Below are 27511 nucleotides of genomic sequence, written 5' to 3' on the forward strand. Positions count from 1 at the left end.
TAAATAGGCAAAGTCTTTTCCCTGGGGTCGGGGAGTCCAGAACTAGAGGGCATAGGTTTAGTGTGAGAGGGGAAAGATATAAAAGAGACCTACGGGGCAACCTTTTCACACAGAGGGTGGTACGTGTATGGAATGAGCTGCCAGAGGAAGTGGTGGAGGTTGGTACAATTGCAACATTTAAGAGGCATTTGGATGGTTAAATGAGTAGGAAGGGTTTGGAGGGATATGGTCCAGGTGCTGGCAGGTGGGACTAGATTGGTTAGGGATATCTGGTCGACATGGACGGGTTGGACCGAAGGGTCTGTTTCCATGCTGTACATTTCTATGACTCTATGACTGTATTACCTGAAGCATCACATTCTTGCTATATTGATCTTAACTCCTTTCCATAAAACTAGGACACATGACACTTTCTATTTTTGTTGGCTTTTTTGGATTACCGGAGCATATTATTTCTAACCAAATAGAATTGCATGCCTGAAACATGAAGATAAAAGTAGATTTCATTGAGAATATAACCTCAAAAAGTCATATGAAATATACGAATTAGGAACAAGAGCGGGCCACTTGGTTTCTCCCTCTGCCATTCAGTAAGATCATGATTACTCTACATTCCCATCTACTTTCAAAGATCTTTCACAACACCTTTTGCTTATCAGGAATTATCTACCTTTTTGTTTTCACATTTTCAGGAAGAAAGTTCCAAAGATTTTCAATGCTCTTGAGAGAGAAAAAAAATCCCTTTCTCTTCTTAAACAGGTCACTCCTAATTTTGAAACTGTGACCCCTAGTTTTAGATTCTCACAGAAAACAAAAACATCCATTCCACACGCACCCTGCCAAAACTTCAGGATCATTTATCAAGTTGCCTCTTACAATTCTAATCGCTGGTGGATACAAACCTAGACTGGGTAAATTATCCCCATAAAACAACTCAGCCATTTCTGATATTAGTCTAGTGGACCTCTGAACTGTTCAAAGCATTTACACCCTTCTGCAAATAAGGAAGTCAATATGTACACAGTACACCAGATCTGGTCTCACCAATGCTTTGTATAACTGAAGCATAACCTCTACCTTTATACTCAATTCCCTTCACAATAAACATAATATTCTACTAACTTTCCTAATTACTTGCTACATCTGAGTAAAAGCCCTTTGCAAAGGCACAAGGACATCCAAATACCTCTGCAATTTCTAACCGTTTATATAATATGCTTCAAACCTGCCAAAACGAACAATATCACATTTTGCCACAATGTTCCATTTTCCAGATTTTTGCCCATTCACTTGGCCTATCTCTAACCCTTTGTAGCTGCTTATGTCCCATTCAGAACTTACTACTGTACCAACCATTGTGTCATCAACAAACTTCGAAACGATACCATTGGTGCTTTTGTCCTGAAGAAGGGCTCATGCCCGAAACATTGATTCTCCTGCTCCTTGGATGCCGCCTGACCTGCTGCGCTTTTCCAGCAACACATTTTCAGCTCTGATCCCCAGCATCTGCAGTCCTCACTTTCCCTCTAATATTCAAGATTGGACTGTTAATGTCAAACTGTCAGAGCACACAATTGTCAGGCAATGACATCTTCATAAAGAGAACCTAACTACTACTTCTTAGCATCTAATGACATTACCAATAACTACAATCAACATCCTGAGTTTACCATTGGCCGGAAAGTGATATGGAACCAGTCATATAAATATTGTGGCCACAAGTAAGGTCAGAGACTTGGAATTCTGAGAAAAGTAATGCCTGAGTCCACAAAGCATATCCATCATCTATGTGTTATAAGTCAGTAGTATGACTGAGCATTCTCCACTGGCCTAGATGTGAGTGGCTCATACTTAATAAGCACATCAACATCAAGGACAAGACACGCCACTTATCCTTGCCATCCATCAAAATGAACATTTATTTTGTCCAATATCAGTGAACAGTGGCAGCAGTGTGTAACATCTGCAAGATGCACTGCAGCAAGTCAGCAAGGTTCATTGTCAGCACCTTCCAAATCCGTGATGTCTGCCATCCAGAACAACAAGGATACCAGATACATAGGAACTCCACCACTTCAGAGATCTCCACCAAGCCACTCACCAGCTTAACTTGAAACTATATCAGTGATCCTTCACTACTGTTGGCACAAATTCCTGACATTCACTTATTAACCACATTGTGGGTGTACCTGCATGCGAAGGACCATAACAATTCAAGAAGATGGATCCTCAGCACTTTAGGACAATTAGGGATAGGCAATAAATGCTAGTCTTTCCATGACACACACATCTCAAAAAGTGCCTTAAAGTGCCAAAAATAATCTCAATCCACAATTAATGCTATGCTCACAGAAACAAATTAATTCACTTTCATTTTTCTTTGTTGAGAGGAAGGCAAATGAGCTGCTCAGTGAGTTACATGAATGTTGATTGATTTAACTACAGTATTTGCATTTTTCAATCCTCTCATTTTGGGATAAAGGTAAACCAATATTATCGAAACAAATTTCAAATAAATTCTGATGAATATTCTACAACTGCATTTAAATAACACTTTTAATGTAGTGGAATATCCAAGAGCATTCACAAGAGTGTAATCGGACAAAATTAACATTAGATCAAAGAAGGAGAAATTAGGACATATTTTCAAAAGTTTGGTCAAAGAATTAGGTCCGAAGAAAAACCTTCAAGAGGGAGAGGTGAAGAGATTGAAAGGATTGGGGAGGAAATTCAAACCTTACAGTTTAGATAGCTAAATCACAGCCACCAATAGTGGAAAGGAGAAAATGGAAATCCACAAGAGTCTAGAGTTCGAAGAACACAATTTTGGATGATAGATTTTCATATTTATGGAGGGTGAAAGAGGGATGGATGGTCAAGTGAACATTTGAATAGTTGCATTAGAAGTGAGAATAGCATCGATAAATGTTTCAGAGGCTGAAGGGCTAAAGTAAGGACAGAGAAGGGAGTTAATACAGAGAGGTGATGGGATCGAAATCTCAGTTCAGGGTCAAAGAAGAGCCAAGATTGCAAACATTTGGTTCAGCTTGAGACCCTCCTGGTCAGAGATGGAGATATGTTTGGGAAATAGAATTTGTGGTTCAGGTGAAGACAATGGCTTCAGTTTTCCTAATGTTTGATTTGAGAAAATGTTGGCTCACCTCAGACTTGATGTGGTACAAACAGTTTGTCAACATAAAGACACTGTTGAAATTGAGAGAGATGAATTGATGAGGCATAGCTCAGTGACATTAGTATACATGTGGGACCTAAAGTGTTATTAGATGATGTCAGCAAAACATTAACTTATCTCTTCCGCTTTTAGATGATGATTAACCTTTTCATTTCAAGTATTTTCTATTTTTAAAGCCTTAAAGCACATGGGGTTTGCTATTTATGAGGGCTATTATAGTGCAGGAACACTTTACATATTTTTATGATATTCCTCTATGCAAGGTTGCAACAATGATGTTAACCTGCTAAAATAGTCATGGAAGCACACAGTCATTCAACGGCTATTATCAGCAACTGTGATAGTGATCCTATCATGCACTTCTGTCCTGTAATAGAGGAAAATTTTGAACCATTTAAAAGAGTTATAAAACAATAGATGTGTTTTACAGAAAGTCACCAACTCTCAGGAGGATCTGACTGATTTTCAATTCATACTAATTGTTCGCATGGCCTATTACATTCCCTCACATCAACTCTAATACAGATGAATTTGATCTTTCTTTTCCCAGTTACTTCTCTGTAACAAAGGATGCACCTCCACTCATGACTGTTTCATGCAATCATGGCATTCAATCTAAGGATTTTAGAGTGAACATTTGATTCAATTATCAGACTTTCAATGACATACACGTTTCAATTAATCATCAAATATTACAGAAAGTAAAAATTGTATTCGTCTAGCACCCTTCAAGGCCACAAAATGTCCCAAAGCACCCAGTGAAGTTCTTCTGACATGCAGTCTCTGCTGCAATGCAGGATATGTGGCAGCTATGATGTGCTTTCAAACACATCAAGATGATAACAACCAAGTAAAAATGAAAATTGGCCAAGACGCCAGGAAGAATTCCCCTGCTTTTCTTCTACATTGTGCAATGAAATCTTTTACAGCCACTCGGAGAACACAAGGAACTTTATGTCTCATTTTAAAGATGGCACTTCTGACAGTGTAGCACCCATTCAATGTTGCACTGCAGTGTCCGTTCTGGTTTTTGTGTTTGAGTCCATGAATGTATAAAAAAGCCATTAAAGTCACCAAGTCTGTGTCAGTACCTTTCTCTACATAAATACCTAGTTTAATGTTTCTTCTCTGCTTGATCCCCATAGTCTTTGATATTACACTATTTTACATATCCTATAATTTTATTGTGAAATAATTTAATGACTTTGCCTAACTAGTAATTTGTAACAAATAGTAAATTCTCATCATTCTCTACATAAAGAATATTTTTCTTTATTTCTTTACTTCCCTTTTATTTTGTCTTCATTATCTTGGATTAGTGGATTCTTGCCACTACGGAGCGTCGGAGGCTTAGGGTGATAGGGATAGGGTGAACAGACAAGGTCTTCTTCCCAGGGTAAAGGAGTTCAAGACTAGAAGGCTTAGGTTTAGGGTGAGAGGGGAAGGATTTAAAAGGGACCTCAAGGGCAACCTTTTCATGCAGAGGGTGGTGGAGCTGCCAGGGGAAGTGGTGGAGACTGGTACAATTGCAACATTTAAAAGGCATCTGGATGGAAATAAGGATAGGAAGGGTTTAGAGGGATATGGGCCAAATGATAATAAATGGGACAAGATTTATTTAGGATATCTGGTTGGCATGGACAAGTTGGACTGAAGGGCCTGTTTCTGTGCTGTACATTTCTATGACTTTATGGCTATATTTTCTTAGAAAAAAGTCTTTCACTATAAATTTGGCAAAATCTGAAGACCCCTCAATCTACCCTTTATCTTTCTCGGTGCTCATAAAAATAACCCTAATTTCCCGTCACTTATGATCATAATCACTTGCATATGCTAGGATCCTAGTGCTCCTATCTCGCCTGTTTTTACGATGCTTTTACGTCTTCCCTATAATTAAGTGCCCACAACAGGAAACAGTATTCCAACTGCAGATTAACTAAAGGATTATTCAACATATTGTCTTGATTTGTTACAAATTCATCAATGTATTGATAGGAATTTCTCATGCATTGGCAAATTACTCAGTTTTTGCCTTAGGACCATAATGATCCCGGTTTTGTAGTAAGAACAATGCTGAGGCAATCAGTGCTCATATTAATATGACATAATTCAGACAGAGAGTACTGGCATTTATACATGTGCACATAATTGTGGGAATCAGGAAATTGCTGTCAGATTTGTCTAGCCCCACTTAACTACGCCAGTCCATTTTCAATGGATTTGAATGGGAATTACATGGAATGGTGTGTAATTGTAATGTTTTCTACTTTGCACATAAGCATTTTGTGAATTTTTCAATGGTGTTTTAAATCTTAATTACTGCCAAACAGCACCTCTGCCCTTTGTGATGTAATATGTGATTTATATATAAATAAAGCTTATTTTTCAGTTTGGATTTATGATTTTGAACTAGTGGCATATGGATTTTCTGTGTGCCAGAAGGAGTTTAATGATTAACTCGTATTTCTGTAGTCATGATGATTTACTTTAAACCCACCTGAGAGAAAGACTTTCTGAAGAGCAATGGGCTTTTGTTTACATCGAGAAATTTTGAAGCAAACAAAGGAAACTGCTGTGTCCCAGTCTAGAAGATCTGTGATTTTTAATTAGGGAAACACCCTAACTTGGGCAAAAAAGTTCTTTGTTAGTATCAGTTCTGCAGGTTTCCTAGCTTACACTGGAAATGTAAAGTGATGGCTGCTGAGAAAGGTAGAAGATAGTTTAGAATTATTAACAATAGGTTACTTTAACACAAGAGTGTTAAAATCCTGAGGGGTTATTTGAAGCTTAAAAAGTTTACCCTCAGTTGTACGAAGATTCCAGGAAGAGGCTATCAGATTCTTAATTCTGGGATTTGAAACCACAGTAAAATCAAGCTCTATAGGTAATAAAGAAGGCAATTTTCTCTGACATGAATAAAGACATGATTTGGAAAAGTCGGTGTTGGACTGGGGTGGACAAAGTTAAAATTCACACAACACCATGTTATAGTCTAACAGGTTTATTTGGAGGCACTAGCTTTCGGAGCGCTGCTTCTTCATTAGGTAGATGTCAAGTAGGACCATAAGACACAGACTTTATAGCGAACGATAACAGTGTCATGCAGCTGAAATGATATATTGAACAAACCTAGATTGTTAAATCTTTCATCTTTGAGAATAGGTTTGCTGGTTTCGTTTCTTTCATATGTAAATCTCAGAACTTCTTTTAAGCCACATTCTCAGGATAACTGAGGGTTTTATAACAAAAGGTGACATCACAGCTGAGACAATGCCTTAAAGGAGTGAGGTTAGAGTCTGTCTGTATCCCAATCTAGAGTCAGAATGGTTCTATTTCCAAAGCGGAATTTATAAAATATTACATGGATTGACGCCTTCATTGACTGCCTGTAGGTTCTGCATTTTTTCAGCAAAATGGTATGTATATGCAAATATAATTCTGCAAATACAAATTCACGCCATCAATGTATATGTGTGTGCATGTGCAGGAGAGAGTGTGAGAGAGAGAGTGAGTGTGTGCATGTGAGTGTGCGCATGAATGCAAGTGCATGTGAGAGAGTGTGTGCAAGCTTGGTAAAGTGTGTGTGTGAGTGTGATGGAGTATAAGCCTGTGAGAAGATGCTTGCATGGGTGTGAGTGTGGGAGCATGTGCATATGAGAGAGAGCTTGTGTATGAGAGAAGGTCTGCGTGAGTGTGTGAGTATGAAAGAATGTGTGTGTGCATGTCTGTGTGTGAGAGAGAGAGTGTATAGTGCAGTGGGGTCACCTATAGTGTTTCATGAACCCAAGGTCCCGGTTGAGGCCATCCTCATGGGTACCCAACTTGGCTATCAGCCTCTGCTCGGCCACTTTGCGTTGTTGCCTACCCCGAAGTCCACCTTAGAAGATGGTCACCTGAAGGTCTGAGGCCTAATGCCCCTGACTGCTGAAGTGTTCTCTGACTGGGAGGGAACGTCCCTCCCTGTGGATTGTTGTGTGGTGTCCATTCATCTGTTGTCATAGCATCTGCTTGGTCTCACCAATGTACTATTCCTCAGGGCATCCTTGCCTGCAGCATATGAAATAGACAACATTGCCCGAGTTACATAAGTACCTGCCACGTACATGGTGGATGGTGTCCCTACACATATGGTGGTATCCATGTCAATGCTCTGACACATCTTGCAGTGACTGCTATGACAGGGTTGTACAGTGTTGTGGTCGATGTTGTCCTGAAGGCTGGACAGTTTGCTATTGAAGAGGGAGATGGCACAGTGCAGGGTGACACTAGGCACATGGACACACAAGATGGCCGCTGAGCCATCAGTTGGCCAATTTGACACACAAAATGGCCGCTGCATCACAATATGGAGAGAAACAGTAGAGCAGATACAGACACTGCCTGGAGCCACCAGAATGCTAGCACAATGCACTCACAACTCAGTTATTAGTTTAAGACAGGTGGGGGAGAGAATACACATGAGTAATGAAAACTGCCCACTGAAGTGTCTAGGTCCAGCCAACACCTCTTATAGAAATGTGAACATCTTGATACAAACTCAATATGAAATGCTAATAGCCAGGAATGCAGTAATCATCCTTTTCAGGAAGGGCGAATAGCACCCATTACTACAGCAATGGATTTCCATGTGGACACTGAAACTGACAATGTCTACATTGAAACTGACAATGACACATGGAAATTAACAAAGGCTGCGCTGGAAATGACAAAGACTGTATCGAAACTATCAACAATTCTGCAATGATTACCATAAACAAACCATGTTACAAAGACAATAATCTCATCACTGACCTATTGTATCGCAGAGGTATAAAAGTTTCTTGATGTGTGCTCCGGGTCAAGAGAAGACTCGCAGCTGACCTCAGTGCTGTTGGTGTCTTTCTCTCCCCAGAGCTCCGGTATTTCCTTGTGCAATAAACTCTGTCATTGAACCCTGATTCTGACTCCGAGACTGGTGTTTTCCCCCACAACACTACGAACGATGATCCGTTTAATGATTGGCGGTTGTTTAAAGGTGAGAAGTGGAGGCGTAGGGAAGGTCTTGGCAAGGTGCTCATTCTCATCGACAATGTGTCACAGGCTGCGAAGAACATGGCCTACTTTTTCAGCTCCCAGAAAGTACTGGACAATGAAGGGTACCCTATTGGTTGCAACCACAGTCTGCCTCCTGAGAAGGTCATTACAGTTTCTCACTATAGCACTTCGAAACTGGTGATTGATGAATTGAGCATCGTACTCTATTCTTACGAAGGCATCCTTGAGCACCTTCAGGTGTACATCACGTTCCTCCTCATCTGAACAGACCCTGTGAATGTGTAGTATCTGTGCAAAAAGTAGTATCTGTCTCATTCTTGGACGCATGCATCTCCATCAAGGACAGGCACCTCAGCACCTCACTCTACTGGATACCCATGGATAACCTCACAATGCTGCACTTCTCTAGCTTCCACCCTAAACATGCTAAAACAGCCATCCCCTATGGACAAGCCCTATGCATACACAGGATCTGTTCAGATGAGGACGATCGTGACGGGCACCTGAAGGTGCTCATAAGAACAGGGTACGATGTTCAATTAATTGATTGTCAGTTCCAATGTGTCCCAGCAAGAAACTATAATGATCTCCTCAGGAGACATACACCGATTGCAAACGCTAGAGTACCCTTCATTGTCCAGCACTTCCCGGGAGCAGAAAAACAATGCCATGTTCTTCACAGTCTGCAAAACATTATTGATGAGGATGAACATCTTCCCTACACCTCCACTTCTTACCACAACCACCAAACCTTAAACAGATCATTGTTTGCAGCAAACTGCCCAGCTTTCAGGACAACATTGACCAGAACACCGTACAACCCTGTCATGACAACTACTGCAAGACATGTCACAATGTCGATATGGATTCCACCATTACACATGGGGACATCACTCATGTACGCAGCAGGTACTCATGTGACTCGGCCGACGTTGTCTATCTGATACGCTACAGGCAGAGATGCCCCAAGGAATAGTACATTGGCAAGACCAAGCAGACGCTACGACAATAGATGAGTGGACACCACACAACAATCACCAGACAGGGATGTTCCCTCCCAGTCAGGGAACACTTCAATGGTCAGGGATATTCAGCCTTGGACCTTTGGGTGACCATCCTCCAAGGTGGACTTTGGGACAGGCAACAATGCAAAGTTGCCAAACAGAGGCTGATAGCCAAGTTCGGTACCCATTGGGATGGCCTCAACTGGGACCTTGGGTTCATGTCACACTACAGGTGACCCCACTGCACTATACACTCTCTCTCTCTCTCTCACACACACTCTTACATACTCACACACTCATGCAGGTCATCTCTCATATAACACTTTCTCTCATACAGACACATATAAACCACCCACACTTACACCCACGCATGCACCCTCTCACAGGCTTATACCCCATCACACACACACACACACGCTTTACCAAGTTTGCACACGTGCAAACACTTACACTCACATGCACATACTCACATTCTCTCTGTCCCTTTCTCTCTCTCGCGCTGGCTCTCTGTCCTGCACGTGCACATACATATAAGTCTATGGGGTGAATTTGTATTTGCAGAATTATATTTGCATATATATTCTGCTCAAAAAATGCACAATCTGCAGGCAGTCAATCCATGTAATATTTTGTAAATTCCACTTTGGAAATAGAACCAGTTTGACTCAAAATTGGGATACAGACAGACTCTGACCTCACAACTTTAAAAGCACTGTCTGAGCTGAGATGGCACCTTTTGTTATAAAACCTTAGGTTATCTTGAGAATGTGACTTAAAAGAAGTTCTGGGACTTACATATTAAAAAACCGAAACCAGTAAACCCATTCTAAAAGATGAAAGACTTAATTTAGGTTTGTTCAATATATAATTTCAGCTACATGACACTGTAATCTCTTGCTTTAAATTCTGTACCTTATGGTCCTGATGAAGAAGAAGCACTTCGAAAACTGTTTTTTTCAAATAAACCTGTTTTATTATAACCTGGTGTTGTGTGATGTTTAACTATGAATAATGATGTACTTTTAGGATTCATGGGATATTTTATTTTACTGTGTTTTTTAGAAATCAGTTACACATAAATAAGTTGGTTTCTTCAATGTTTTCTGTTTCTTTTGCATAAGAAATGTGTGTTTTATTGCTAATCCCATATCTGCAGCTTTATGTTCTGATACAAAAATTATTTTTGAGGTATCCTACTCCTCTACAGGTTCTTTTATATTAGCACTTTGGTAACAGATTAGTCATTACAACACCTTTAAGGAAATGAATTTGAAATGCTCATTATCTGCTAATACACACCAGAAAAGTTAGGGCTATTTTAACAAAGTAATGACTAATTGTCTGGTAGCACAGAACTTGAGTATAGCTGAAAAACAACAGTGCTTATTAAACCCTTTCATTTTTCAATGTTTAGGACAATTCACAAGAATTATAGTTTAAAAGGGAACATGGATATACTATGTGAGAAAAGAGTTCTGATTGGTTCACAGTGGACTCTTAAAACACAGAGATATTGCCATGGAGAAATATCAAGTGATATGATGACTGACAGCTAACTGGAATGTTTTGTTCAGAGTCGCAGAGATGTACAGCATGGAAACAGACCCTTTCGCCTGACTCATCCATGCCAACCAGATTTCCTAAATAAATCAAGTCCCATTTGCCAGCATCCAAGGAGCAGGAGAGTCGCTATTTCAAGCATAAGCTCTTCATCAGGAATGTGAGGGAGGCCCAAGGGGGATGAGAGATAAATAGGAGGAGGTGTGCCGCTGGGGGAAAGATAGCTGGGAATACAAAGGTGGTGGTGGTGGTAGTGAAATCGATATTGATTCCATGTGGTTGGAGGGTCCCAACATGGAAGATGAGGTGTTCTTCCTCCAGGCGTTGGGTGGCTAGAATCTGGTGGTGAAGGAGGCCCTGGACTTGCATGTCCTTGGTGGAGTGGGAGGGGGTGTTGAAGTATTCGGCCACAGGTTGGTGGGGTTGTTTAATGCGTATGTCCCAGAGATGTTTCCTGAAATGTTTCTCAAGTTGGTGACCTGTCTACCCAATGTAGAGGAGACCACTTTGGGAGCAATGGACACAGTAGATGACGTGTGTGAAGGTGCAGGAAAATCTCCGGCAGATGTGGAAGGATCCTTTGGGGCCTTTGATCATGGTGAGGGGGAGGTGTGGGAGCATCCTTACTGTATCAATGGCTTCAGGCAGTTCAAAAAATGTCAGGAGGGATACAGCCACAAAGTATGTCACTTCTGACCTTGATTAGGGCCAGTTCATTGTAACTCTTAAACCTCTTTGGAGAGAATCAACATGTAGCAGTGGGAAAGATGAGCAAGCATTTGAGAAGCTATCATATGCTTTTGAATTTAGGGAAGCTAGAGGTGGAACATTACAACAGAGGAGTCAGGAGTGATATTTTGAGGAATGAGTGATGATGCTGATTTTGAAAGTTTGATAATGAGTAGCAAAGGAGAGAGAACCATTTACGAAAACAGTCTACATTAGCAGAATAAATGTCTCCTTCATTGTGTAGGCTAGAATTTTCCCCAAGAATACAATTATTTTCATTAAAGAAATCAAAGAACTGCAGATATTGAAAATCTGAATTCCTGGAATTTGAGTGGAAGTCTGCTTTCTCTCCACAAATGCTGCCAGAGCTGCTGAGTTTCTCCAGCAGTTGCTGTTTTTGTTTCAAACTATTTCCGTATCCTATTGGTTACTGTAATTTTGTTTCAAAATAAAACAAAGCTTTTGACATTACAGTGAAAGTTTTATTTCTCAACAGTCAAACACAGGAATGATAATGGGGAAAAGACAATACAGTAATGTTTCCTCACAACTAAATCAAAGCGAGTTTTAAATAGCTGCTTTCCACATAGGGATTGCTATACAAACATACCTTACTTTGCAACGTTTTATTTTCAGCAGCTTTGTCTACGGTTAATCTGGTAGGGACAAATACCCGGTATTGTGAGTATGCGTTAGATGCTGGGAATGTGCTATCTGCCCCCTTTTTAAAACGATGATTGCGCGCCGCTGTTTGTTTCATCTCTCTGCCATTCTCATGCTAATTCTAAGTTTGACACAAACCTTCATTTCAAAAACAGTTCAAAGGCTCAGCAGATTGTTGCACCGATTCTTCAAAGTGAAATCTTCCAAATGTCTGGCCCTATGTGCACTACGGAGCATTGATGGGAGGCAGATATAAAAGTTCCGCATTCCCGTTAATTAGCTTATACAGTGTCTCGACTGATGGACCTTTGCCAAATTAGTCAGGCCAACTGAACTAAATATATCCCCTCGCTAACCTCACAAAATGGATACAGGGCAACCCAAGAAGAATTTACAGCTACAACAGGAGCTATTAATAGATGGATTAATAACTAATAGATGGAGCTCCCTCTTTTTGAGGACAAGATAGTCATGGTGCTGTGTGTGTACCAAGCGTGTACTGTATATTGGAATTGATTTCATTTCCCTTCTTGTCTGTCACCAACGAGGAGATTACTTCAACATGGGAAACTGTAAAGCCGTGCGTATTGAAGACATAACATTTGATAAACTAGTTGGTATCGGGAGCGATGGGGTAATTAAATTATTCGTTCGACTGTAAACGAGAGGCGATGGGGAAGGGGGGGGGGGAGAGGTGATCAGCACCTATTGCGTACCTGGACAGCGGCTGGACGTATTAAACCCGTCTGGTTGGTTTTAAAAATGGACCGGTTGTGTTCAGGAATGTTATTTGACTGCGGGGTTTAAAGTAGAAACCAAAAGAGAAAATGCTGGAAAATCTCAGCAGGTCTGGCAGCTTTAACAAAGGGTCAGTTAGACTCGAAAACGTATGCTCTTTTCGCTCCTTCCAGATGCTGCCAGACCTGCTGAGATTTTCCAGCATTTTCTCTTTTGGTTTCAGATTCCAGCATCCGCAGTAACTTGCTTTTGTCCGGGGTTTAAAGTAGGTCTGGGTTGGGAACCGAGTCCATGTCAGTGCTTCTTCTGCAAACCGTGCATGAATATCAACGTCGGATCCAGTTTCTCGGGCTACAATAATGGTTGTTTGTTTTGCCGACCTGCCCTGGGGGCAAATCCCATGGGGAGGGGGTTGGCAGGAGCTGGATTTATGTGTATTTGCCCAGCGCGAGATTAACATGAATAGGAATCCGTGTCTGCAGCCGCTTTGATGTTCCCGCAGCTGCCGTCAGCTCCATTCATTGCACCTGAAAGCCACATCGCTGGCTGGAATGGAGACAGCTCGCGTCATCCAGACCTATAAAAGCTGGCGTTTTCCGGGCCCCCCTCACAAACTTCACCAAGACACACAGATGGCTGGTTCCCCCAGCAAACCGGGGCCCTGAAACACCGACCTCAGCTACCGGCTGCAATCAATCCAGAGCGGGCGGAGTTCATCTCAGCGACTGGGTGGGGGGGAAATGTTTAAATTCGTGTCAACGACATAACGAGGTAACCTCAAATCCGAGGTGAAAAGCGAGAGTCACGTTTCCAACTGGCCAAGCCTTCCGTTTGCAGTCAATCCGGCAGCAGTGTGAGTGCGGACTGAGTCGATTGGAAGTGGAGCTGGTACTGTCCCACTTCGGTTTCTTTGCTTTGGCCCACATGCACCATAGAATATGTCAGCCAGGAAGGGTCAAAGTCTTTCCGCTGGCGATTCTGCCCAGGCCTATTCAGAGATTAATGCAAATGTCAAGAGGCAGCTGCTCGGTTTATTTACAAATATCTCTTATCTTTCAGGTGTCGCCTCAGAGACAGAACTCTTGTCTGTAGCGAGCCCCATCGCCTGTTTATTTGACCAACTTGAAAATGGAGATTCGAATAGGTTACCTTTTGTTGGTGTTTGTTCAGTGGCGGCTGTGTGGCGCTATACAGTGGCTGTGAGTACCACTTTCTGTCCCTGAAAGGTTTAATTATGTGGTCTGAGATGGAACAGATTTCAAAATAAAACAATTTGGATTTTCACATTCTATATGCTTCTATAATGAGAATGGAAATCGAAAATTCGTGGGTCACTTGTCCCAGAGTTATTTATTGGGATTTGGCTTTGCATGTGTAAGTTGTGTAAATCTTTGTTGGATGTGTATTTTTTTTTGAGTGTTGCAAACGGAGTTCGTACCCAGACATCGAACAAGTCTCTTTATGTCTCGGACAGCGCCATCGCAGTCAGCGGTACCGCTGTGGGTTGGAACCATACCCAGCATTGTAAACGGCCTGGGTTCGTCCCAGAGCAGCAGCAACTCTGCCGGAGAAACCTGGACCTCATGCCCAGTATCGTGTTCGCGGCGCAGCAGACACGTCTGGTTTGTCAGAAAGCCATGGCAGACATGAGGTGGAACTGCTCCTCCATCCAGTTAGCCCCCCGCTTCAATCCAGACTTAAACAGAGGTAAATACAGCGCGTTTCTGTTTCCTGCAGATTTAGCATACAGTCCGTTTAAAAGTCCCATAGAGTCCCGTGGGGAAAAAAAAACCTTCTGCCCAACTTGTCCATGCCAGCCAGATATCCTAAATAAATCCAGTCCCATTGGCCCATATCCTTCTCAAACCTTCTTATTCATCTACCCATCCAGATGCCTTTTAAATGTTGTAATTGTACCAGCCTCTACCACTTCCTCGTTCCATGCAAATGCCATCCTCTGAAATGTTGCCCCCTAGGTCCCCTTTAAATCTTTCTCCTCTCACCTTAAACCTATGTTCTCTAGTTTTGGATCCCCTACCCTGGGAAAAAGGCTTTGATATATAGGAGTTGGGAGGTCATGTTGTGGCTGTACATGACACTGGTTAGACAACTTTGGGAATACTGCATTCAATCCTATAGAATTCATCCTCCTTCCTATAGAAGGGATGTTGTAAAACTTGAAAGGGTTCAGAAAAGATTTACTAGTATGTTGCCAGGAGAGTTTGAGCTTTAGGAAAAGGCTGAATAGGTTGGGGCTGTTTTGTCTGGAGCGTCAGAGGCTCCAGGGATTTATAGAGATTTATAAGATCATGAAGGGCATGGACAGGGTGATTTGGAGATGCTGGTGTTGGACTGGGCTGGACAAAGTTAAAAATCACACAACACCAGGTTATAGTCCAACAGGTTTAATTGGAAGCACTAGCTTTCGGAGTGTCGCTCCTCCACCTGATGAAGGACCGTCGCTCCGAAAGCTAGTGTGCTTCCAATTAAACCTGTTGGACTATAACATGGAGTTGTGTGATTTTTAACTATTAAAAGTGTTATCCTCTTGATGGCCATAACAAAAACACGTGATTTAGGAAAATTTATGGCATGTGTATAAAGAGTGCCATTCGCTCCCCAAAAGGTTTTCAGCTAAAGTGTAGTCTTATCAAAATGTAGCTGCCAATTTTCACACAGTAAACTCCCTCAACAATGAGAGAATCTTGTTTCATTAGTCCCTCAATAGTTGAGGGACAAATATTGGAGTGACACCTCCATTCAAATAATGGCAAGGGATCCACCAGAAGGGGCATGAGAGGTCTCAGTTTAAAATCCTATCCAACTGATAAGCATGTTTGACTGTACATCAGTCCCTCGTTGTGCACCAGCTTGCTAGCCTAGGATTAACACACTTAACTCTGCAAGGAACTTGAAGTTCAATATGTGCTCAGGATTTCAAATAAGTTCAATTAATATTTACTATTACAAGAAATAAATTTTGAAAGGCAATCACACACAGCATGTTGTGAAATAAATCAGTTGAAAAGGTAATAATTGTGTGTGTTCAATGTGTGAGGGAAAAGTGGGCAGGGCATTGGGAAATTTGGTGCTCTTCAGATATTGTCATCTCAAACACTTCAACATCATCTTGAACTGATAGAACCTTGTATTTCAACACCACTTACCCCAAAGGACAGCAGGTTCTGTGGTTTGGTTGTTGGCAATACTGTAACTGACCTTCAAGGCCCAGGGGTTAGATCCCACCACAAGACTGAAGCACAAAAGCCAAAGATGGTACTTAGGCAGTGCTGCACTGTTAGAAATGCAATCTTTTGGAAGAAACATTAAACCAAGACCTTGTCTGTCCCCTGGAATGGATGCAATAGATCCCTTGACATTATTTTGGAAGTGCAAGGCATTTTTCTCTCGTGTCCTAGCCAATGTTTATCCGTCAAGTAGCATAACAAAACAGAATATTCTGTCATTGCAGTTTGCTCTTTGTGTGAGCTTGTGAAACGTAGTACACAGTGAAGAAGACAGACAGGCTGCTGAAATTAGTGCACAAATGTGCAAGGTGATATGTTTTGCAAAATAATTGAATGAGACCAAAATATAACATGGAAATACACAACACTGTCATCCCAGAGAAGCAGAAGAGGACGCTATAAACCGAGAAGTTGGGGAAGCTGAGCAGGTCTGGCAGCATCTGTGGAGAGAGAATTAACATTCAGAGTCCAACATGACTTTTTTTTAAAAGAACTTAGGTTCTGAAAAAGATACATACCAGGCTGTTTCTCTCTCCAAAGATTCTGCCAGACCCGCTGAGTTTCCCCAGCATTTTGTGTGTGTTTTTTTAATCTTCTAGTTATTGATGCTTCAGGCATTGGGAACAGTTGCCTTTATTGTCCTTTAACTAAACCATCTAGATTTTAAATGTATCTACTAAATCTCCCTGTTAGCCTGCCATGAAGGAGAAAGATCCTAGGTTCTCCATTCTGCTCATATAGCCATAATGATTCATCCCTGGAACCAATCTAGTAAATCTCTTTGTGCCCTTTACAAAGCCTTCACTTCCTTCCAAAACAGTGGTGCCCAGAGAAAATGATCTAGCAGCATTGAACATATGTTTAGCTTAATTTCCTGGTTTTTTGCATTTTAAACCTCTGATCCGATTTTTTTTTACACACTGTTTTAACCTGTCCTGATATCTGTATCTTTAAAAAAAATGTACATATAAGTCTCTCTGTTAATACTCTCCTTTTTTGAAGTTGTGCTAGTATTTTAAAGGTTGAATTCAATTGAATTTAATTGAATTATTCTTACAATTGAAGTGAAATGTTTCTAATTAGACATAGATTAGTAATTACTATCTGTGCCTGAGATAGAATCACAGAGGTGCCTCATGATATTTTTCTGAATAATGTCTTTCTTTGTATTTTGTGCCATTGAATAGATTTTAAAAAAACACAGAACTGTTGTAACCTTTTACACCCTGCAAAGCTGGAATAAGACATGACACATAAAACAAAGGGTGCATGAGTAAAGTGGTCTTACTCATGCGTGAGTGAGATGGGAAATGTGCTCAACTGTGCCAATGCACAGGATTTTATAAAGGATAACAATCAAAGAACAGACTTTTGTTCTTGCTGTCTGGTTTTATCAAAATCACTGTGTAGTTGACCCAGAATTTGCTTGAGATTCAATTGAGCATTCTAAAAAGATGTCAAATATCTTGTGAATGTCTTATCAAGAGTTTTGAAAGTAGGAGTTTCTTCTTTTACACTTGTAAATAGATGTTTCTTGGTGGTGAATACTCAAAATATTATGCCCCAACTTCAGGAAGCTTGCATTACTGTCTCTGCTTTTTATTCACCTTTAAAGTCAGAGCCTCATCTTAAAACGCCTCTACACCATTGTTGCACTGTACCACTGTGCAGTCATCTTCAGTCCTACAACTTTAATTGTAGGCCCCAGTTTTATTTAGCAAACCAGTTCTCTTTGAACCATCAGCCACAATAGAGCTTTTCTGTCATCGTAGTTCTGTTATTTGGAGTTTGGAGTGAGTTCTTTGCATTTGTAGGTGGTTTTACTGACAGGCGGTGTTAGCGAGGTATTGATGAAGAGTAGATTCAGACTATCAGAAAGATTACATTTTTCACTCTGTTGACCCTTGGAGACTTAATGTGGACAAAAGTCTTGACAGTGCTTCACCAATATCAGCTATCCCTTAAAAACATGACAACTGAAGATCCATTACATGGAGGTCAGTGAAAATTTGGTTTCTTTTTTCAATCGGATCGGTATGTATAACTAATCGCATTAGTTAATATAACTAAGATAACTAGATGTTAAAAAAATAAAAGTTTGAAGATCTTTTTAAAAGTGATTGCATTTATTTAGCATCTTTCACAGCCGCAGGATATCCGAAAGTGTTTCAGTGATTTTGAAGTGCAATCTTTCAAAAAGCAATGTGATAAGAGCCAGTTAATCTGTGTTACTGCTGTAGGTGGTTAAGGGATCCTGGGAGAACTAGTCTCACTTCAAAATCATGCAATGTTAATTCTTACATCTACCTGAGAGGGCAGGTTAAACATATCATCCAAAGAGTAAATGTGCGTATACATAAAAATCATATGAGTTAGTAACTGTGAAATTTGACTGGTCTTCATACCTCTTCTCTTTACATGTATTGCAGGAACACGAGAATCATCCTTCGTGTATGCACTCTCTTCTGCTGCACTCAGTCATTCCATAGCTCGATTCTGTGCTTCTGGCGAGTTGCCAACTTGTTCCTGTGGTATCAGCCCAGCTGAGGTTCCTGGGCCTGACTTCAGGTGGGGTGGTTGTGGGGACAACCTCCGCTATGGGCTGCAGCTTGGCTCTGTTTTTGCAGATGCACCAATGAAAGGCAACAGAGCTGGAACACAGGCGAACAGACTGATGAATAAACACAACAATGATGTTGGCAGACAGGTAAATGGCTATTAAGGCGAAAACCATATTATTTTTCTGCCTCCTATTGCTCGGCTATATTGCAACCCAAAAAATATTGTGCCAACATCCAGAAAGTTAGCTCTCCCAACTGAGAGCCAGTGTAAACATGCATTACTTCAGCACCTTGTTTCAATTTTCTCTTACCAGGCATTGATTGATTCATTGGAAACCAAATGCAAATGTCATGGTGTTTCTGGTTCATGTTCTGTAAAGACCTGCTGGAAGGGATTACAGGAACTAAACAAGATTGCTGTTAATCTTAAGTCAAAATATCTGGCAGCCACCAGAGTGATTCACCGTTATGTTGGCACAAGAAAACAACTTGTGCCTAAAGAGCTTGATATCCGACCAGTTCGCGAGAATGAACTGATTTATCTGGTGGGATCACCTGACTACTGCACAGCAAGTGAAAAACAAGGCTCCTATGGTACTCATGAGAGGTAAAGCCTGAACCAACTGTGATTCTAATGTTATCTTCATTTTCTATCTTTATTTATTAACATGGATATGATAGATTTATTTATCTCCTGGCAAAAATGGGATACATTTGGCTGATATTCCATTCTAAAGGTGCTGCCCACCTGCCAGGTTCTTGCCCAATGATATTTCTCATCATGAATTTAATCATGGAACCCTTACAGTGTGGAAACAGACCATTTGGCCCAACAAGTTCACACCAACCCTCAGAGTAACCCACCCAGGCCCATTCCCCAGTACGCTACATTTATCCCTGACTAATGCACCTAACCCACACATCCCTGAACACTACGGGCAATTTAGCATGGGCAATTCACCTAATGTGCACATCTTGGAATTGTGGGAGGAAACTAGAGGAAGCCCATGCAAGACACCAGGAGAATATGCAAACTCCACGCAGGCACATGAAGCTGGAGTTGAACCCAGGTCCCTGGCAATGTGAGGCAGCAGTGCTAACCACTGAGCCACCATGAATTTGAATGGGGGCTAACAAATATTTTATCAGATGAACCATTTTGGGGAGAAATTTCACTATATCTTGTCTCCCTTCTGATTGTCACAATCTTTCACCAAGTGCACTGCATCAGTAATTTTGAGTGTTACTCATTTCTGCAGTTAGAATAGAACCGGGAATCTCTACTGATGTGAGACCCTAACAGCCCTCACAAGGGCTGTAAAACATTTATAGAGAATCATTCTTTTAAGAGCAAGATTACACAAGGACATTAAATGGTAGGACAATAGGCAGCTATCGCTTGTTGCTTCCTTTCACGAAACTTTAATAATGCTCTCAAATCTCTTAACCATGGGAATCACAAAGAAAAGCAAAGAGAAACAAAGTGAGAGAAAACAATAGGGGAGGAAGGGAAGCAAACTATGTTAATGTTACTAAAATCATCCCCTGATAGCATGGAAGAAATGTGGATTTTTGGCAGTGTTCCTGTAAAACAGATTAGATTAGATTCCCTACAGTGTTGAAACAGGCCCTTCGGCCCAACCAGTCCACACTGACCCTCTGAAGAGTAACCCACCCAGACCCATTTCCCTCTGATTAATGCACCTAACACCATGGGCAACTTAGCATGGCCAATTCACCTGACCTGCACATCTTTGGACTGTGGGAGGAAACCCACGCAGACACGGGGAGAACATGCAAACTCCATACAGACAGTCGCCCAAGGCTGGAATCGAACCTGGTGCTGTGAGGCAGTAGTGTTAACCACTGAGCCACCATGAATGAAAATTTGTCCAATGGGGACTGTATGTGTCAAAGCTGAGTCTGCATATTTGGATCGCCAGGAGCAGAAAACCACGCCCACCCTCTGCCACGATAGGTAAAGGTCACAGTGTTTCGTCCACATTCTGGTAACAGAGCAGATCTAGCATTTGTCTGGTGATACGTCTTTTTTACATAAGGTTTTTGGTACTCGTTAGTTTAGGATCACCCATACAGGTGAGACTATAATACATGAGGCAGATCTATTTCTATCCAGTAGATGTATTCAGTCATTTACATGTCTAGTTTCATGTAAATACAATAGTTTTTTTGTTGTTTTGACATTTTTAACCGATCTTCCTTCATTTGCTTCATCTGCAGGCAGTGCAACAAGACTTCTGTGCACAGCGACAGCTGTAACCTGATGTGCTGTGGTCGGGGATACAATGCATATACAGAAACAATTATAGAACGATGTAGTTGCAAGTATCATTGGTGTTGTTACGTAACCTGCAAAAAATGTGAAAGGACAGCAGAACGGTATGTTTGTAAATAACTGCTAAGGACCTTGCTCTATAAAATAGTAGTAGACTAAATTAAGCAGTGTCTGGGAACATAAACCATGGGGAGGGTTAAAAACCTGGAGACGGTTGCCAAGATAAAGACCAAAAATTCCTTGGATGCTACTGGCAATATGAGTGCAGCGAACCTCAATATTGAGAGAAAAACAACAGATAAAAGGCAAAATCGGAAAACCAAGAGAATGGACAAGTTTTATTCAAAAGAATGGCAAGTGGACACATTTTCATTTATCAGAATGATTCTTTTGTTCCTTTGCTGTGTTCAGTGGCCTGAAGGATAGTTGACATGTTCAGCAGGAAGAATGCCAGTGATTTGAGTGAAGAGAACGGAGTTGAAATAGAGGAGAGAGCTGTGATCAACACTAATCAATTGTTGAAGAGAAAGATGGTGAAGGACAAAATGAAAAGAAAGTGCTGCTCAATCTGGGAAGCATTAAACAGGGTACACTTTCCAGTGTTGAGGGAACAAATATGACCTTGGAGGATCATCTGTTCTGATTCCTTAACATTGAAATGCTGTAAGTACAGTGCAGCAGAACATGTTATCGAGCATTACAACAGAGGCATTCCACCTCGTTTGGAGTGTAACCTTAAACCCTAAATATGATGACAAATTCCAATGCGCTGGAACTTATTACAATGTGCAATAAATGTGCCACCCTACCACTGACAGATATAATTTCGTTAGGAAAAGGACTCCTAGTAAAAGTTTGTGTTGCCAAGTACGTGGCAGTTCTTATTTATGGACGATTTTGTGGGGAGATTGAGTAAGGAGAGAGCTGTCTAAATGTATTTTTCACATAGGCTGGCATATCAAGCTTGGTAAGCACAGGTTCTAGTTACATGAATGGGGAACGCTGGTTTCTGTCACATTCATAATTTTGTAGCAATCAGCTAGTACTTCAATTTGTGTGCTTTTGTTATGTAGTGTTTTGTTTAATGTCTGCTTATTATTTATTTTCCTAAATAAAACACTTCTTCTGGTCTGAAGTTTGTGCCAAGTCATTCTGGAGGAGACAGGAGTGAAATTATACATTGTTAATATATAAAAGGCCTTTTTTCCCCTGTTTACCATTGCTAACTATGTTAAAGCTATCACCAATTATGAAACTTCACATTCACAGTTTCAGTTTTTCTGGGTAATTTCTTTATTCCTCATCTGTCCTGAAGCAGATGGGCAGAATTTAATCCAACCTGTGTGGGTGCAGTCCAGAGGTTGGGGCACGAGGGTAGAGGTCTGGTGTGGGAGATCCATAGAATCATGACAGAAGGTGAAGGATAGCCAGCTCATCACCTTCTTAACTCTGCCCTCACTGTTCAATTAAATCAGGGCAGGCAAGTTCAAAGGTGGCCTTCTATCCTAGAAGCCAACTGAGTCTCTCAAGTGGCTGGAAGAATGCCATTGGTGGGGAGGCTGCAATCTTCCAAAAGTACACCTTGTTCCTACAGTGCCCCACCAACAGGAAAAGCTGTCTCCTTGCAAAGACTTCCTCCCTTCAATAATGTCGGCTGACCCCACCGCATCCCACAACTCTCAACACCCCCGTCCCTGTCAAGCCTTCACCGTTCCCTTGCTGGCCCTGGCAAGCTAACCCACTTCTTACCTGAGTTCCATGGCTACCTCTGGTTTCTGCCCTTGGCAAGGTGCATTATCAACAGTAATCACCACTCCCGTTGGCACAGCTGGTACTGTCGAGCTGTAGTCCTCTGGCTATGAGCTCTTGGATCTGAGACCTTTATCCTTAAAGGGACAGCAATCACAATCCCATGAGGCTGTTAATTCCTGGCTGTCTATTCAATTACATAAAAATTCACTTACATCAGACTTCCAGAATGGCCATGGAGTGTGTTCCCTCAGCTTTCCAGCCCAATGTCAGAACCAGTCACTACCATTAAATTGCAGGTGTCAGTGCCTGTTATGAATTACCAGGGATCTTTTCAGAATAACTCTCATTTGTCCTGTCTGCATTTTCAGTGACTTTGGTAGGATAGGTCATCAGCCATGGTAGTGCTCCTGTCTCTGGATCAGGGGCTCTGGCTTCAATGTCAATGTGATATGGGTTTGAAGGAATCTGGCAAATTAGCTTTGTCTCCGACATTATAACAGTGGGTAAACATTAATTGATTTGTTATTTAAACCCAGGTACCAGCAGCTTTTGTAAGATCTTTTTACTGAATGCTGTATTCTGAATCTTCACCTTATTTTCTTCAAAGGATTATTTCAAGAGTGCGTTGAGAGAAATTGATTGACCTCCTTGTGCATTACAATCTATAAAGCCAGCAGCAGAAGTTACTGGTAAAATACTGCAATTCTTCAGATGACCTAGCAACCTCTGCCTTAAAAATATTCAAGGCTTCAACTTCTGCCACATTTTCAGGAAAAAAGTTTCAAAGACTCACAACTCTCTGTGAGAAAAGGAAATTGCCTAATGTGTAATCCCAGATTTTTAAACATCGGCCTCCCAATTTTAGATTCACCCGTAAAACGAGACATATTCTCAATGTATGCTCTGGCACGATCCTCCAGGATTGTATGTTTTAAACAAGTCACCTCTTACTCTTGTAAACACCACTGATTCAAGCCTAGTCTGTCCCGCCCTTCTACGTGAGACAATCTGCCCATTCCAAGTATTAGTCTGGTAAACTCTCTCTGGATTACTTCCAATGCAATTACATCCTTCCAGAAACAAGGTGACCACATTATGCTATGCACACTACGTTCACCAGTGTACTGAATAACTTTTACCTCCCTTCTCTTATATTCAATTCCTTCTCAGATAAATGGTTAAATGATAACATTCTAAAAGCTTCCCTAATTGCTTGCTGCAACTGCATATTAACCTATGAATCTTACATGAGGATACCCAGATCCCTCTGTATCTCAGAGCTCTGCAATCTCCCACCATTTTGATTCTATGTTTATTCCTTATTCTTTCCAAATGGACACTTTCTCACACTGTACTCCATTTGCTACATCATTGACCACTCACCCTGTCAATATTTTTGTAACCTCTGTCCTCATCAGTAACTTTGGCGACAGTACCATCCATCCCTTCATTTAAGCGATTTATAAAAGTTATAAACAATTGAGGTCCCAGCACCAATCCCTGTGATATATCACTCATTACATCTTGCCAACCTAAAATAGATCTATTTACACCAACTCTGTGCTTCCTGGGAACCAATTTCCTATCTACGTCAATGTGCTCCCCTCAACACCATTGATAATCTTTGACTTGGCACCTTATAAATACCTTGTGGAAATCTGAGGTGCAGTATAACTCCCTTTATGCACAATAAGTGTTACCACATCAGTGAACTCTTTAACAGATTCGTCAAACATGATTTTCTTTCACAAAACCATGTCGACTCTACCTGATTACCTTGAGTTTATCTAAGTGTCCTGTTATAACGTCTTTAATAATAGTTTCAAATATTTTCCCAGTAAAGGTTGTGAAGCTAACTGATCTGTAATTTTCTGCTTTCTCTGTCTTTGAATAAAGGAGTTATATCTGCTATCTTACAATCTAATGGGGCTGCCTCTGATCAAGGGAGTTTTAGAAAATTAAAACCAATTCATCAAATTATCTCACTAGCCGTTTCTTCAGGACCCTACAATGACAAAGACTCTCAGGCATTTGTACTGACTGAACCTATTGACTGACCTTAAAATATAAACATTGCTCCAAACAAAGAAGTATTTAACAGCCTGAAGTGTATTTTTAGTAGTGTGATTTTTAAGTGGACAAACAATTAAGTCTTCCTCAATCTTTCCTATGCTGCAGTGATTAAATGTATTTACAGTGTACTGTGCAATATTTGGAATTCATGCAAATCAGGAAGGTGAGGAAGCATACGTGCTCAGTCCATGCTGATCGAGCTGGTTTTCAGCTAGATTCTGCAGTCTCAATGTTATTGAGATAAGAAATGGAGAAATCAGGCAGGGCTTCTGTTGTTGCAAACTCTGCAGTGACTCCTGCTGGATGATACAAAGCAGTGGAGTTTGACAAGGATTTGAATGCAACCAATTGAGTATGTTGATACTCAATAGCACTAACAACTTTTATAAAAACAGACTTGCATTTGCAATCACTGTTCCTGACTACCATTCATCTTAAAGCAGCTTCGTGGCTGATAAGTATTTTGCTATAATGTAGCCACTGTTGTAATGCAGGAAGTACAATTAAAGTAACTATTTTGGGGCAGCATGGTGGCTCAATGGTTAGCCCTGCTATCTCCCACCATGAGGGGTCTAGGTTCAATTCCCACCTTAGATGACTGTGTGGAATTTGCACATTTTCCCTTTGTCCATGGGGGTTCCCTCCCACAATCCAAAGAGGTACAGTCCAGGTGAATTGATAATGCTAAAGTACCCATAGTGTTAGGTGCCTTAGAGTTAAACATAGGGTAGGGGAATGGGTCTGGGTGGGTTACTCTATTTAGGGTCAGTGTGGACTTGTTGTGCCAAAGGGCCTGTTTCCATACTGTAGGGAACCTAATCTAATTTATTTTACACACAGTAACCTCCCATGAACAGCATTGTGATGAGGAGGATCAGATTTTGTGATTTTTGACGGATAAATACTGACCACGACACAGAATAAATCCTGCTCTTCAGATTAGTACCAGGTCAGCCTTAACATCCCCCTGAGAGGGCAGACTCAGTTTGACATTTCATCTGAAAGACAGCACATCTGAAAGTACAGCATTCCCTCAGTAGTGCATTAGAATATCAGCCTAGATTTTTATGCTTAAGTCACAGAGACCTTAAAATCCTGCAAAATGTCTTCAGACATAGTAAAACATACCTAGAGTCTTCAGTGGAGCATAAATAAAAACAAAATTTGACACCAAGGCCCATAAAGAGATATTAGTACAAAATATATCCTCAAGATACCAGAAAGAAATCACTTTAATGATTCATTGACTTGGGGGGTGTCAGTGAAACCTCAGTGTGGGAAAAAACAGAAAATGTAACGAATGTGACAAATATAACAGCGAGTAATTGAGAAATTTAAATTCTTGTTGCAGCACCACCAAGTGGAGAATTGAAGAATTACAATTCTTAACGTTCAAATTCCTTATCCAAGATTTTTTGCTTTCTGTGCAGACCTTTTATTTCAAACACTTCATTTTCATCCAATCTATTGCCCTTACCTCCTGAGGCACTGATCAGACTTGCTTTGATTCTATGGATAATTAATAACCTTTCGAGCCTTGGGCAGGCTGCCCATTTCCATTTTCTTCATTGGATTACCATTGGGTCATGAGTGGTGGAATGGGGAATGGAGGTGGTGCGGCAGAGGGCTGTCTGGATAATGGAGGGAGGAATGTCTCCTCATCCGAGCAGATGCGGCGTTCCACCCCGCCCTCAAATTCACTTGGTCCATCTTGGACTCCTCCGGCCCCTTTCTTGACCTTTCTATTTCCATCTCTGGTGACAGTCTCCAGTTGGACATCTATTATAAACCCACAGACTCTCACAACTACCTGGACTACACCCCATCCTCCCAGTATCCTGTAAGGACTCCATCCCATTCTCCCAATTCCTCCGCCTCTGCCGCTTCGGCTCGGCGGAGGAGACGCTTCACTTGCAAGCATCCCAGATGTCCACCTATTTTGAACAATGTGCTTTTCCTCCCTCTAATCCAGACAATCCTTCGCTGCACCACCTCCATTCCCTTTTCCACTGCTCTAAACACCTCCCCTCCCAACACAATAAAGTCCTCACCTACCACCCCATCAGTCTCCGCATCCAATGCATCATCCTCAAACACGTCCGCCAACTCCAATTAGACGCCACCACCAAGAACATCTTCCCCTCTCCAGCCCTCTCTGTCTTCCGTTCAGGATCTTTCCCTCTGACAGCCCTTGGTTCATGCCACCCCTGCCACCGAACCCCCAGGTACCTTCCCCTGCAACCAGAAAGGATGCAATACCTGCAGGTACACCACCCCCCCCCCATTCAGGACCCCAGATAGTCCTTCTAGGTGAGATAGAGGTTCACCTGCCTCTCTTCCAACCTAATCTATTGCACCAGGTGCTTCCAATGTGGTCTTCTCTATGTCGGGCATACCGAACGTAAACTTGGGGAACAGTCTACCGAGCATCGCAACCGGGTCTGCAGCGGCCGACCAGACCTCCCAGTCACGGCCCATTAAGTTCCCCAAACCACTCCCTTTCCAGCATGACCATCATTGGCTTCCTCCATTGCCAAAAACCACAGTTTCTATTGGAGGAACAACATCTTATCTTCCACTGGGCAGCCTACAGCATGGAGAACTCAATACTGAGTTCTCCATTTTCAAATAACCTCCCTCCCCATCCCTCGACTTCCTTC

The 27511-nt window shown here is 41.5% G+C and overlaps 1 protein-coding gene across 2 annotated transcripts; it reads left to right on the forward strand.

Annotated features, from left to right (window-relative positions):
• Window positions 1-13093: 13093 nt before the first annotated feature.
• Window positions 13094-22155, forward strand: LOC122557354 (protein Wnt-11b-like). 2 transcript variants are annotated; one of them, XM_043704982.1, is made up of 6 exons: window positions 13094-13809; window positions 13981-14120; window positions 14396-14628; window positions 18599-18876; window positions 19045-19337; window positions 20972-22155. In XM_043704982.1, exons 2-6 carry the CDS (start codon window positions 14050-14052, stop codon window positions 21144-21146), a joined length of 1050 nt encoding a protein of 349 aa, XP_043560917.1. In that variant the 5' UTR covers window positions 13094-13809; window positions 13981-14049; the 3' UTR covers window positions 21147-22155. The 2 variants fall into 2 exon arrangements, with proteins under 2 accessions (XP_043560917.1, XP_043560918.1); XM_043704983.1 differs by having other exon boundaries at window positions 13094-13774.
• The last annotated feature ends 5356 nt before the right edge of the window (window positions 22156-27511 follow it).

This window comes from Chiloscyllium plagiosum, chromosome 15 (assembly GCF_004010195.1).
Source record: "Chiloscyllium plagiosum isolate BGI_BamShark_2017 chromosome 15, ASM401019v2, whole genome shotgun sequence".
In the NCBI taxonomy this organism is placed as follows: domain Eukaryota; kingdom Metazoa; phylum Chordata; class Chondrichthyes; order Orectolobiformes; family Hemiscylliidae; genus Chiloscyllium; species Chiloscyllium plagiosum.